The sequence below is a fragment of the Drosophila sulfurigaster genome, chromosome 3 (genome assembly GCF_023558435.1).
Source record: "Drosophila sulfurigaster albostrigata strain 15112-1811.04 chromosome 3, ASM2355843v2, whole genome shotgun sequence".
NCBI lineage: Eukaryota > Metazoa > Arthropoda > Insecta > Diptera > Drosophilidae > Drosophila > Drosophila sulfurigaster.
In genome coordinates this window covers 23,760,256-23,773,482 of record NC_084883.1, presented here as the reverse complement: position 1 = coordinate 23,773,482, position 13,227 = coordinate 23,760,256, and the positions used below count along the sequence as shown (strand labels likewise).

Below are 13,227 nucleotides of genomic sequence, written 5' to 3'. Positions count from 1 at the left end.
AATGATATACATCTTCGAATTCATACTCATTTCATATAGCATTATTCATTTACTGTTGCTCACAATAATAATAATGGTAAACATACATACAAATTGATGAGCAAAAAACACTTGAACATGAATCAATCGATATCCTTTGTTGTACTTAACTATTATTTTGGCTATTTAGTTTAGACAACTATACAATATTTCGTTTGTTATATATATGTGTGTATATATCATCAATTATACATACATGCATTGTAAAAAACAATTTATAAACTCTTTTCAATTTGATTTCTTTTATAAATAATATTGTTGAAACCAAAATATATATTTTAGGTTTATCCATAATAATTCTTCATAATTTTGTGTGCGTTTAGTGTTTTAGTTTTTGTTTCAGAGTGTGCGATTGTTCAGCGTGTGTCTTATGTGTGTGTGTGTGTGTGTGTGTGTGTGTGTGCAGCACCTACTCCCTATGTCTGTCCTCCCCAATAGACCAGTCCCAGCCGATTCATCATCAATTGTTAATTGTCCAGATTAATGCAGCTGGCATTTGTATCCATTGACCAGCTACTATTTGGCATGACCATTGCTTAGCACAGCCGGCAAAACATTTGCCTGCTGGACGACAGCATTGATTGCATCGATTTCCTTCTTCAAGAACGCACCACTGTTCTCCTCGGGGGCATGGTCGGCGCATGTATTGGCGGTGCTAGTGTTGTTTGTGTTGTTGCTGTTGCTATCGTGGGCAGAGGATATGTTGCGTTTGCGTAGACCGGCGGCAGCAGCGTCCACCAGATTGGCGGCACCGCTACTAACTGAGCCGGCGGCTAGCTTCAGTTTGGGAAACTCAATGTCGCGCATCAGATCGTTTTTAAACTCAACGATGCCGCTAACAGTTTCGGTAACAGTCTTATCGATAAATTCCTCAATATTTTTGGTTTCCGCTTCAATCTTCTCCTTCAGCTTGCTGGACAATTGATCCATTTCACACTGATCGTGCGGCACACTAACCGCGTCTCGAGCGCAAATCTGTTGACCGTTGTGGTGTTGCATTCCGTTCGGACTTTGTTGCTGCTGCAGAAGCTGTGGGCGTGGTTGGAGTATTGGTGACTGATTCTGCTTTAGATCGTGTTGTAGCGATTGCTGTTGTTGTTGTTGCTGTGGCATTGTGTCATTATTACGTTTAGCATGCTTACTCTCCACTCCGTCCTCCTTCTCATCATTGGCATTGAGATCATCGGTGCTGGCGGCCACCGCCAGCGGTTGATCGACAGCAGCCGTAATATTGCCATCGCTCTGCGTGGAAACCGGCACATTCGCCCCGGCGGAACTCCTGCTGGACCGTTGTGTGCGCGGCTCACCCCGTATGAATTTTGGTAGAATAAATATGGTCACTAGTGAAATAAGATGAAGGCACAAAAAAAATCTCAGGTACAATTTGATGCTGCCCTGTAATGCAAACATAAAGAAAATGTCATCAGTAATTTAGTTGAAATCATTAATTAATTGTGATCTTACCATGAATTCAAGCAGAACAAATGGGAATGTAGCGTAGCCCATCACAATGCGTGTGGTGATGCAGGTAAGAATGTCGTAGAACATGCGCGTAACCTGTGTGCTCTGGAAGCGGTGTCGGAACATGCGACGTGCTGTACGCGCCGCTGTAACCATCAGGGCGCCAGTGGCAAAGGTCAAGTAGTAGCCCGGATAGAAGCCATGCCACACGGCGCTCAATGTGAACGTCAACAGTGTGCCATACTTCTTGGGCACACGCTCATAGACGAGTGTGCGCAGCCAGCGATTTGTGCCGCAATTCCAGTTGCTGATCGCGTCTCGCATATTGGACGCAAACTGTATTAGAAATAATGATTAGGTGACATAGTAAATTGGAAGACATTTGAGAACTTACCTCAAATGATAGCACATTAATGTTGGATATGAGATCCCATTTGGCATTGCCGTCCTTATCGTAGCCGGTAAAACCCAAGCCCGAATTGTTGCAAATTGCATCGGCCAGCAGCCAGGCGTGATAATACTTAAAGCGTATGCAGGTGGTTGCCATCATGGCATACCAGAACTTATAGGGTATGCTGGTGCCATTGATAAAGTCATCATCTTTCATATTCTTTACGGGATAGATTTTGACAAACTTCATGAAGATGAATGCACACACCAAGCTGCCAAGGACCTTGCGTATGACGGTTTTCGTAGGTGACGGCTCCACCACCAATTCCGATTTGCCATTGTCCAAGCTGGCCTGCAAAACCAAAAATGAAATGAAATCGAAAATCATTGTAAATGCTGCAACTGCAAATGAAAATTGATGAGTCAGGCCGACAGACTCACAGACAGACTGACTGACAAACAGCAGCAGCAGATGGCAGATGCCAGACAACAAAAAAGCTGAAGCCAAATGCCAGACAGTGGAGGAATAGTAAGGTCAACCCTTATTGGCCTGTTCGCCCCCCTCTTTCTGTTGTTGTGTGGCCGCATTTCAAGCTGTCAGACCAACCCATTCAGCCAGGCAGCAGCAGAGATAATGAAATCACTGCAGTTCTATTATGCAGGCGACCACATAATCACCTGCCCCTCAAGCTGTCGGCACATGCCTGTGTGTGAGCTCCACTTACGTTTGATGCTGGACGTTTCAATAGATTGTAGCCCTCGACAAATTCAATGTAATCCTTGTAGAACACCAAGGGGCCGGCCATCAGGCTTTGGAAATGCCATACATACGAGAAGTATTCCAGTGCCGACGGCATTTTCCTAATGGCATGGTACTGTTGCGCCTTTGTCATGTCCTGATCAATGCAATAATTGAATCATTAGCAATTAATTGACGAGAGTGTCATCAGAATGCGTGTGCAGCTCTCACCTCATCCTTGCGCACAAAGCCATCGTGTATGCTGAACGCCAGACTGGTCACCTTCTGTGTGATGATCATCAGTGGTCCCGTGATGTCCAAAGCATAGGAGCCGTAATCATAGAACTGACGCATCAGATGCACGCACAGCAAATAGCCCATGGCCACCAGCATGACGCTCCTGTGGAAATATATTTTACATCAGTTTAAAAGTCGACAAGAAAGCGACAAATTTCGAAGGGTCTCTTACCTCTGGACAATGCGTGGATCTTGTGTGCGTATGACAATGTAGCATATTAAGGGAAGTCCAGCGATGTGAATTGCCTGTTGGCCAAAGCAAAAGTAGCCAAAGGTCAGTCCCAATGACAATCCAAATGCGTGACGCACCTCGCAGGACACCTTGGATGGATGGAGAAACGAACGGAAGAGCGAGGCTAGGAAGAGCGCTGATATTTGGCATATTAAGAAGTTGACCTGCAACACAAAATTAATGATAAATGACATTAATTAACTACGAAAGAAAACACAAACTAGTCTTAATTTTAATGATAGTATATTGATTTACGATATGAATCAATTATCTGTAAAAAAGTAAGCAGTATTCAAATTGCGTCTTATTCCAACGTAGTTGATAACAGTTCTTTATATAGTATTTTCGTCATACACATCAATTATGGATGCACTTGTTTTCAGTTCAGCAATTGATTTCCCCTCCAAGCAGTCGTAATTCTCAACCGCAACGCTTGCCATATACAGCATCTAGCAGATACGTTTACGTATGCGCATCTACCAGATACACTTACGTATACGTATTGTATAAATTTATACTCGAAGCTGTTGTCGGTACATTGCTCTTGAACGTGATCACAGATCAGAATCACGCGTTCTGATCGATGTACAGTTGCAGTTGCACTGACCTTGGCCGTTGCTTGACTTTCTATGCAAATGCTGTCAGTTTGTTTCAACTGCCCCGAGCAGTCATCGTCAAAGCAAACAACTATCTCTAAATTCGTAGGGCAGTTGTCTTCTTCAATATGCGCATACATAAGAACATACAAATGTGCATACATATGTTGTACCATGCACCTTGGCGACATTGCACTGCTAATTGCTAATTTATGGACTTGCTTAATTTCGAGTTCAATTCAAATTCTATTTCATTCGCAATTTCATTGATTTTTGTATTTTTAAAGAGCAGAACGTCTTAGAAAATAACATTTTGAGCTTATTTATAAATCTAAATACAAATGAAAATGGTAATTGTCAACTTTCGGATCCTGAACTTATTGCCCACTCTTTTGGTTTCATTTAATTTTTCTTTGAGTAGTTTATAATTTTCATGATAGCGCCTGGGTGAGGCAAATTTAGCGCTATAGTGATAACGACAGGCCCCGACAAATCAGACCATCACTAATCATGCACCGATAACTCGGTGCACAGTGATTATTCATTGTCAAGGCATTACTATTCTTAAAACCCCTCATGGGGCGGATGTGAGTGGAGAGTGTTATCAATTAACGACACCAGACTTGCAACTTCAATCTTAATTCGCACAAATATATACACATATTATTATATTATGTTTGTTGTTGTCTGCCCCACTTGAAATCAGTGCAAAAGTAAATGCTAATGTGCTGTAATCAATCTCAGACCATGTAATCAGCTGCCACTTAACGTGAAATGAGCAACAAAGAAAATAGAGCATTACCCAATCATCCATCAACGACACAAATCTATAAACATGCAGCTAAAAACAGCTGTTAATTTTATGTCAAGCTGTTCACTAATAGGATAAATATGTAACTGCAAGCATTAATAGCAGTTATTCTCTATTTCAATACTGGGGACTTATTTGCATTTCAAACAAAGAACATGTTTCCAAAAATATCATACGATAGCTTATCAACATTTAAAGAAACGAAATAAATAATTGCGATTGAAATGACTTTGTGGGTTATCGGTCAGTAAGTGGAATGCGCCTAACCCTGGAGATAGCACAAAAACACAAACCACAATGAAGCTTTAGAGCAAAGCGACACGGGTCTACAGTAAAACCCAATATAATGTTTAATAATATATTAAATTTTATTCAATTATTTGTAGTATATCATATATATCAAAAAATGCCGAAGTTATTTAAAAAATTCATCACCAATTAATTTCGGTTTGCAGGACAGTTGAGCACAAGCCTACTTCGTCGACACTCTCTCGCTTCGACATCGAACCAATTGCCAATTGGACATCTGCGTGACAGACGTACTCCGCCCTGGCACTCGTAGTATTGACGACAGTGGATTGCGTCCTGAAGGAAAGTGCCATCTGCCCTGGTGTGACAGTCTTCCTTAGAAAAGCTCATGAAGGTTACAAGAGGTCTGGGAATACGTCTGGAAGGAGGTGTTAATGAGGGAGGAGTAGTTTCTATCTCTGGTACACGGGTAGATGTCGATGTCTTCTCTGGTTCACAGGTAGTAGTTGATTTCACTGATTCACAAGGAGGGGTGGTTAGTTCCACTGGTTTACAAGGAGGAGTGGTAGATGGTGTCACTGGTTCACAAGGAGGGGTGGTAGTTGGTTTCTCTGGTTCACAGGTAGTAGTAGTTGGTTTCTCTGGCTCACAAGGAGGGGTGGTAGATGGTGTCACTGGTTCACAGGGAGTAGTTGGTTTCTCGGGTTCGCAGGGAGTAGTAGTTGGTTTCTCTGGTTCACAAGGAGTAGTCGTAGTTGGTTTCTCTGGTTCACAAGGAGGGGTGGTAGATGGTGTCACTGGTTCACAAGGAGTAGTTGGTTTCTCGGGTTCGCAGGGAGTAGTCGTAGTTGGTTTCTCTGGTTCACATGGAGTGGTAGTTGGTTTTACTGGTTCACATGGAGTAGTTGGTTTCCCTGGTTCACAGGGAGTAGTAGTTGGTTTCTCTGGCTCGCAGGGAGTAGTAGTTGGTTTCTCTGGTTCACAAGGAGAAGTCGTAGTTGGTTTCTCTGGTTCGCAGGTAGTAGTAGTTGGTTTCTCTGGTTCACAAGGAGGGGTGGTAGATGGTGTCACTGGTTCACATGGAGTAGTTGGTTTCTCGGGTTCACAGGTAGTAGTAGTTGGTTTCTCTGGTTCACAAGGAGTGGTAGTTGGTTTCTCTGGTTCGCAGGTAGTAGTAGTTGGTTTCTCTGGTTCACACGGAGTCGTGGTAGTTGGTTTCTCTGGTTCACAGGGAGGTGTCGTTGTTTTCTCTGGTTCACAGGGAGGTGTCGTTGTTTTCTCTGGTTCACAGGTGGTGGTGGTCAGTGGTTGGGTGCAAGGAGTTGTAGTGGATGTACTAGAGGGAGTTGTTGTGGCCTGTAGACGGTTTTCTACACTTGCCGTAACACGCAAGCCTATGCCACGAAAATGTAAACAGTTAACCAAATTGGACAATTTGCACGAGTTGCTGAGTTCATCATAGAATTGACCAAAGCGACAGCTATAATGAACGGATCTGCCCCTCGTACAGACATAATAGCCGTCGCATCTGGAAGGATCAACTAGATGTACGCCTTCGGCTAGACTGTTACAACTTGGACGCAGATCTCTGTGTTGGGCATTTGAGGATGCAATGGTGATTGCTGCAGCCACAAAGGCTACAAGTTTAATATGAACTGAAAGGAGAAACCCAACTGTGAAACAATTGGCTATTTCAGCATGTGAAATGCAAGACTTACAAGATGTCATGTTTAGCACGGCTTTGGTAGAAAGGATAACTAACTAGGGCACTATGTTACTTTACCGCTTTCGCTTTGTAATTATTGTAGCTGGACCAACCTACAAGGGCTTTTATACACCATCTTACTATCTAACCAGTCTCAAGTGTTTTCATGTTAACTAGACCCTTGGTAATTTGGTTAATTAGAGTAAAAAGTAGCATTAATGAGTGTAATGCAAGTAAAGTACATTGGCACTCGGTCCCACACACACACTGCATTTTTATCTTATGTTTTACAAGTTCTCGGAAATGTTTGTTATTGTTGAAAACAAAACGCAGTATATTTTTTAAAGTTCAAGGACTAGTAAAAACAAAGTCAACAAAGAATTTTGTTATTTTCTTGAGAGCCTACAACTGTAACTTCAAAGCATGCTCATTCTACAAGCCACCACTGTATTCCTATATTTACAAAGTGAAGCATAAAGAACCACGTCGATAAGTGCGTCGCAGGTCTCAAAAACAAAGGCGATCGTGGCCTGATGGGGACCACATTTGTGCGTCATAAAGATAAGTTTAGGTTCGAGGTGTTTTTAGCGCTATTTTGCGATTGACGCATTTCAGATATAAGAACCTCAGTCGAAATATAAATGCACTGATACCTTCGAATCAAGACAATAATCCTATTACAAAAATGAGAATTCATTTACGGTTTTTTCACCGGGATGCTCTTTGGACTTTTAGTTATTTGAATTTCCAGTATCGAAGGTTAATGCATTGTTGCTCATTATTGTGTTAATTATAACAATTACAGTTAAAGGTTTGAGACCTCGCATAATGATGTTTCTAAAGCGTTTTTCACTGCTTTCATTCGATCTTGAAGCTACAATGTCATCTGCCAAGCTGTCCATCAACGGAATCTCGCAACCAAACTCATTTTATGTTGTAATCACTTCTACTGTTGCAAGGCACACACAACGAATGTTGATCAACCAGTTTTCAAGATAGCATCTGGTGGAATTCATGGAGCACAAGCAACATTCGTGTTTACCAAGCTCTCAGTTATGCGGCCAATGAAAGGGAAATCTTGTCTTAGAAGATTGGAAGCGAAGCAAATTTGAAAATTGTACTTTTTCTTCTTGCTCTGACTACATACATATATAATATATATAATCGTATACCGAGGACTAGCGCAACTTGCACATCATTTAATATGTTTCAAGTATTTTCAGAATATTAAACAATACTGTCAGCAACTATTGCATTAAATGGGCCGCAAGTTACATACATAATGATGACTACAAGTACAGTATGCGGAAGGAAGTCGTCGAACGACTTGCTGAGCTAATGCCAAGGCCTTTGTTTCTCAGTCGGGTGGGGCGAACAGACAGAAACAGAGTAGAGCCCTCACCTATTGTGCGGTTGGTTTGCCCGAAACTGGTCTCTTTATGAGCCCAAGGTAAAACGGGTAAATTGAGCAAATGAGCTCAGCCAAGCAGACACAACGTAGTTATCGTCATATAATTGTGACAACAGTTCTTTAAGCCATAACATTGAAATACAATTGACTGAAATTCAAATATTCTTTATGCTCCTTCCTCTTAATTTCATCCCATCCACGACATATAAAGCTGGATGCCACAGATAAGCCCTACTTCACGGTGGCATCACAACAATGCATTTAATCTGGCTGCATGCAGCAATTTGTTGCTGCAGACACTCTTCATTCTGCCTACCCTTCTCGCTTCCATTGATTATACCCGCTACCCATAGGGTAGAAGGGTATTATAACTTTGTGCCGACAGGAAATTTATGTAACAGGTAGAAGGAGGCATCTCCGACCCTATAAAGTATATATATTCTTGATCAGCGTCAACAGCTGAGACGATCTAGCCATGTCCGTCTGTCCGTCTGTGTGTCTGTCCGTCCGTCCGTATGAACACCTAGATCTCAGAGACTATAAGAGATAGAGCTATAATTTTTTTTCGACAGCAGTTGTTATGTTTGCACGCAGATCAAGTTTGTTTCAAATTTTTTGCCACTCCCACTTCCGCCCCCGCGAATAAAAAAAATCGAATAGCAAGCGTAAAAATGCGAATTTTGGTATATACAATAATTTCTATAGTAGTTATGATTCCTGAAAATTTGGTTGCGATCAGATAAAAATTGTGGAAGTTATTAAAGAAATACTTCTGTATGGGCAAAAACGCCTACTTACTAGGGGTCTTAGTTGCTTTGGCTGACAATCTGGTATATTGTGCCGTCTATGGTATATTTTGAATGGTGTACTATATCGATATACCAAACATACCATTTGGTATATTCTTAGTATTTTTTTTTAGTATATTTGCACTATATTCGGTATATTTTGAGAATAATACCGCAAAATATATTGCTTTTAATCAAATTGGGTAGCGGGTATCTCACAGTCGAGTACACTCGACTGTAGCTTTCTTACTTGTTTTCTTTTGTTTGGGGCAGCTTAAACCACTTGCAATGTCGAAAGCTCTTAAATTCAGCCGCGTGCAGCGACTTTTAGAATTTTATCAGACAATCAGTTGCCAATAGAACGCATCGATCAATCATTAAACACTTGGCGGACGTGTGAATGACTTTTACACTACATGTTGTTGCTATTGTTGCATGCACATGCAGTCAATAAAAAATAGCAGACTATAAATCATTTAATTAAATACTCTGTTGTTGTCCGTCTCAAGTTTGCCAAACATCAAACACAAATGTGAAAAAGCAAAATCGCCAAATAGCCGCATTCAGAAAGGTGGCGTGATGACTATAAATAAATATAAAAACAATAAAAGCAGCAACAACAAATTTTTGTGTGTACGCGCAATAAAAATACGTTAAATACATCTTCTGTGCGCCGAAGCTTGGCTAAATTGCTACAGACCAGAACGTGGATACATATCGCTTACCGATCTACGATTGTTATTAAACCCCCCATTTAAATATTATTTGATCGAGAGATGAGCTTGCCAACAGCTGAGCAAACAATCACCGAAACAAACCGGCAATTTCCACATCTATGATAAAAAGCAAAAAAAAACAAAAACTAATAAAGTGGCGCCATTTGGAAGCAACAGCTGATGGTTGTCAGCTAAAAAAGAGAGAGAGAGGGAGAGGGTGCGACTATCTGATGGTAGCAAACTGACGCAATTTGCTGGCAACAACTCATTCTAGCATTAATATATCAAATAACTCAAGGTCACAAACGTTCGTAAATGAATACATTTTGTCCCCCAACTCGATAAAGTGAAAATGGCAACAATTGTTATCGCGCTCTCACTTTCCACACATTCGTTCTTCCTCCCTCTCTATTACGCTCTTCTCAATGTAGTCGACGCAACTGGTTGACACGCATGTCAATTACGATTTACAGACTTTTTTTTTTGTTATTATTACTGTTGATACTTTGGCCTTTGCTCTGTGCACACATGAACCAGTTCAGGTTCACAGAATTTGCAGAGTCAAAAACTGTTGCTGCGCATTTAGCTTTGTTGTTGTGGCATTTGAGTGCGGCGCATAAGCAGCAAAAATGTCAAAAATGCGCAAAAAATAATAAATTCAACAAAACCACATGCAGTCGGAAAGAAAGAGGGCCAAAAACGTGGGTGATGATGAAAGGAAAACAACAAGCGAAAAGAGGAGATTCGAGATATACAGTTGTCTTCTAGCCGGCTGGGAGCTGTTTTGCGGCAGTTCATTAATTAATACTGACAAAACACACACATATGTATGTACGAAATAATACATTGTATTTTGGCCAATTTTGTAGCTTAAGCAGAAAATGCTTATAAAGTGTCGAGTGTACATAAGTAGATATATAATATTTATTTTGTGTATTTGCGTGCTTGGGTTTGGCCTTCGAAACAATTTACATAATAAAAAAAAAGCTAATAAAATATTTGGTGCTAAATGATAAGCTGGTAGCAACGATTGCTCGATTACACCACACCACGCCAACAGACATCACACCACACCACCCACACAAACATATACACACCACAGTGGGCGACCTTCTTGCGAATTGAAATGTGTCACACGTAATACGAAAATACAGTAAAAAGCTTTGAGCGAGCCAATTAACTCTTTATTATAGAGCAGTCACCATAAATAGTACCTGAAACACCCTGTGAACGTGAGCTATGTCTCGCCATGACGACTCAACTCCGCTGTCTGAGTCATCGACTCACACGCTGCCCGTCTCTCTTTCTCTTTCTCTCATGCACAGCTGTTGCTAATTTTTGTTTACAAACAAAAAGCGACATTTTGAATTTGAATTTTTCAGAAGCGTTATTTAAAAAAACAGAAGAATTCCCCCAAGAGGCAACTGTGTGAAACATCAGGCCACAAATTTATCGGCTTTATATATGCGTTTGTGTAGAATGTATTGTGTGAAGCACATTAACAAATATTTTGACGTGCTGCTCTCACATTTACATTTGTCGGCAACGCTGACGGCATTGCGGATTAGATCATCCAACTGACTTTAATACACAATTGACAAAGTAAGTAAAAACCACTATGTAAAGGTAACTAGCTTGCATTTGCATTAGATTAGCAGGCAACCCTTCAATAATACGGGTTTAATGTCGTTCAAGTGGACCACAAGACGAGCTTACTACTACTACTACAAGCATAAAGTGCATGTGCATATGCGTTTCAAGTGCTTTTAACGTGCACCGTTAATAACCTCTCGTTCTTCTTAAAGCGTGCCACCTCGCTCGTACTTATTCGTTGTTCTCATGCCGTGTTCATTTATGCAAATGTGAAATGCTATCCATGTGTTTAATATGTGCATGTGTGTGTGTGTTTTTGAGAGAGCGCGAGAATAGGTTAAACGTGTCTCATCTACTGCAGTTTCAACTGTTTGTTCAATTGGCAGAACGGGCGACAAGTGCTGTGATTAATTCGCACCCAACTCGTTCAATTACACAATTTGATGAAGTGATGCATCAGTTTTAAATACACGTGCCGACTGACTAATCAAAATAGTTCATAAATATACGTATAATGGTAGCTTGTGGACAAAAGCAACCTTGTATTAATTTAATTCGCTGATATGAAAACACTGATTTAAGTCAGTTTATTCCGTGTGCCGCCAGATTGCACAAGTAATAAATATATATGTACGTATATTTATTTGTATGCAAACATTCACACACGACAACAGAACAACAGAGGTTAATGACAGCGAGATAGAGCGAAATGTACACAAAGTAGAGCAGAATACATCCATAAAAATATAAACGGTCAATAAAAAGTGCTTTTGTTAAACGGCTAATTGGAAGCGCTAAAACTGTTTGCAATTCTGCTTCAAATAGGAATAAATTACATAAATTCCAATCGGATTAAAGCTCGCCTTCTAAATCCAACATGAATGAGCGCGTGCTTGCAAAACAAAAAGAAACACCTTACAATCGAAAACTTTGCCCAATGACGTGTTGCGCCTGTTTTTGTTGAAGTGGGAGGGAGTAACAAAGCAATAGTATGCTTGCAATGAGGGAGGGAGGCAGAAATAGCTGAAATGTAACCTTAAAACGAAATACATATGCAGCCGGCGTTTAGCCTTCAGTGAAATATTGACAGCACTCACAAATATTTCATACATACAAAGAGACACACACGTTCATAACACAAGGCAAAATAATCCTGTGCTATATTTTTTGATAGTGTTTAACAATTAATAAATGCTGCACTCACACACACGATTATTACAAATGCGGGCACAACACAGAAGGGGAACAGAATGAGGGGGAAGCAGCAATTTTACTTACCAAATCAACAGAGAGCCCAACCATGTCGGCCAGCCAGGTAAAAATGCGGCTGCCATCATAGCAATCACTACTCTCAATATTTGTTGGTGATTCGAGCATTTTAGCTTAGTTGCTGCTTTGCGGTTTTGATTTCGGCGTTGTCCTCGTTATTGCTTCATTTGAACTGAAGAATTGGGAACGTTGATGATAAAGCGCGTGTTGCCTGCCTTGCTGTATACAAAGGAAACGCCGTCGCCGCCACCGTCGCGCGTACGTTCTCAACGCGAATGGAAAATTCTTGCACTTAATTCACAGATAAAGACACGACGCGTCGTCTAGCACCTTTTTTGCTGCTGTCTCGCCTGTGGCTTCTTCTTCCGCCCACAAATTTGGGTCACGTTTTGCTTCACTTGTAAATTTTTGTGCAATAATTTTTGGAAGTATATTTATTACTTGTGGATTATGTATGTATTTTTTTGTATTTTGTAATCGCACAAAATGCGTGCGTCAAAATGGCCGTTCTCTTTGCGCTACAATTCGTACTTGCGCTGCTCGCGTCCGACACGATTGAAAGAGAGAATGAAACTGACTGACTGCGATTCGATTTAATTAAAAAATGTTGTGTGTTATGCCGAAAAATATACACATCCACTTCTGTGTGTGTGTTTCACGAAAGTCTAAATTATTGAGCAAAAGTGTGCTAAGTACTCAAACTGTCGTATGTGAAACTACGACAATTATACAAAAGAGTAACAAAATATTATTATTAATTTTGATGGCGCGGTTCGCCCCTACATATGTGTGCTGTCTAGGGTGACCGTACTTTTAACTATCGAATATACCACTCTACTTAAATATACCGAAGAATAAACGTTTGGTCAGATAAATAAATTTAAAAAAATTATTACAATTTTTTAAATATATTCGTTTGGCATATTTTGCT

The 13,227-nt window shown here is 40.6% G+C and overlaps 2 protein-coding genes across 15 annotated transcripts; both read right to left on the bottom strand.

The window, feature by feature from the left end:
• Nucleotides 1–414: 414 nt before the first annotated feature.
• Nucleotides 415–13,012, bottom strand: LOC133846247 (lysophospholipid acyltransferase 6). 3 transcript variants are annotated; one of them, XM_062281078.1, is made up of 8 exons: nucleotides 12,306–13,012; nucleotides 3,099–3,322; nucleotides 2,861–3,029; nucleotides 2,616–2,786; nucleotides 1,895–2,242; nucleotides 1,504–1,836; nucleotides 1,167–1,434; nucleotides 856–1,068 (listed from the first exon to the last, which is right to left on the bottom strand). In XM_062281078.1, exons 1-8 carry the CDS (start codon nucleotides 12,402–12,404, stop codon nucleotides 992–994), a joined length of 1,689 nt encoding a protein of 562 aa, XP_062137062.1. In that variant the 5' UTR covers nucleotides 12,405–13,012; the 3' UTR covers nucleotides 856–991. The 3 variants fall into 3 exon arrangements, with proteins under 3 accessions (XP_062137061.1, XP_062137062.1, XP_062137063.1); XM_062281079.1 differs by having other exon boundaries at nucleotides 1,182–1,434; XM_062281077.1 differs by having other exon boundaries at nucleotides 415–1,434; nucleotides 12,306–13,008.
• Nucleotides 4,910–6,962, bottom strand: LOC133846256 (proteoglycan 4-like). Of its 12 annotated transcripts, none has more exons than XM_062281095.1 (3): nucleotides 6,533–6,962; nucleotides 5,547–6,469; nucleotides 4,910–5,516 (listed from the first exon to the last, which is right to left on the bottom strand). In XM_062281095.1, the coding sequence occupies exons 1-3, from the start codon at nucleotides 6,540–6,542 to the stop codon at nucleotides 5,004–5,006; spliced, it is 1,446 nt and encodes a 481-aa protein (XP_062137079.1). In that variant the 5' UTR covers nucleotides 6,543–6,962; the 3' UTR covers nucleotides 4,910–5,003. The 12 variants fall into 12 exon arrangements, with proteins under 12 accessions (XP_062137079.1, XP_062137088.1, XP_062137085.1 ...); XM_062281104.1 differs by having other exon boundaries at nucleotides 4,910–5,543; nucleotides 5,613–6,469; nucleotides 6,533–6,960; XM_062281101.1 differs by having other exon boundaries at nucleotides 4,910–5,439; nucleotides 5,500–6,469; nucleotides 6,533–6,955.
• Nucleotides 13,013–13,227: the final 215 nt, after the last annotated feature.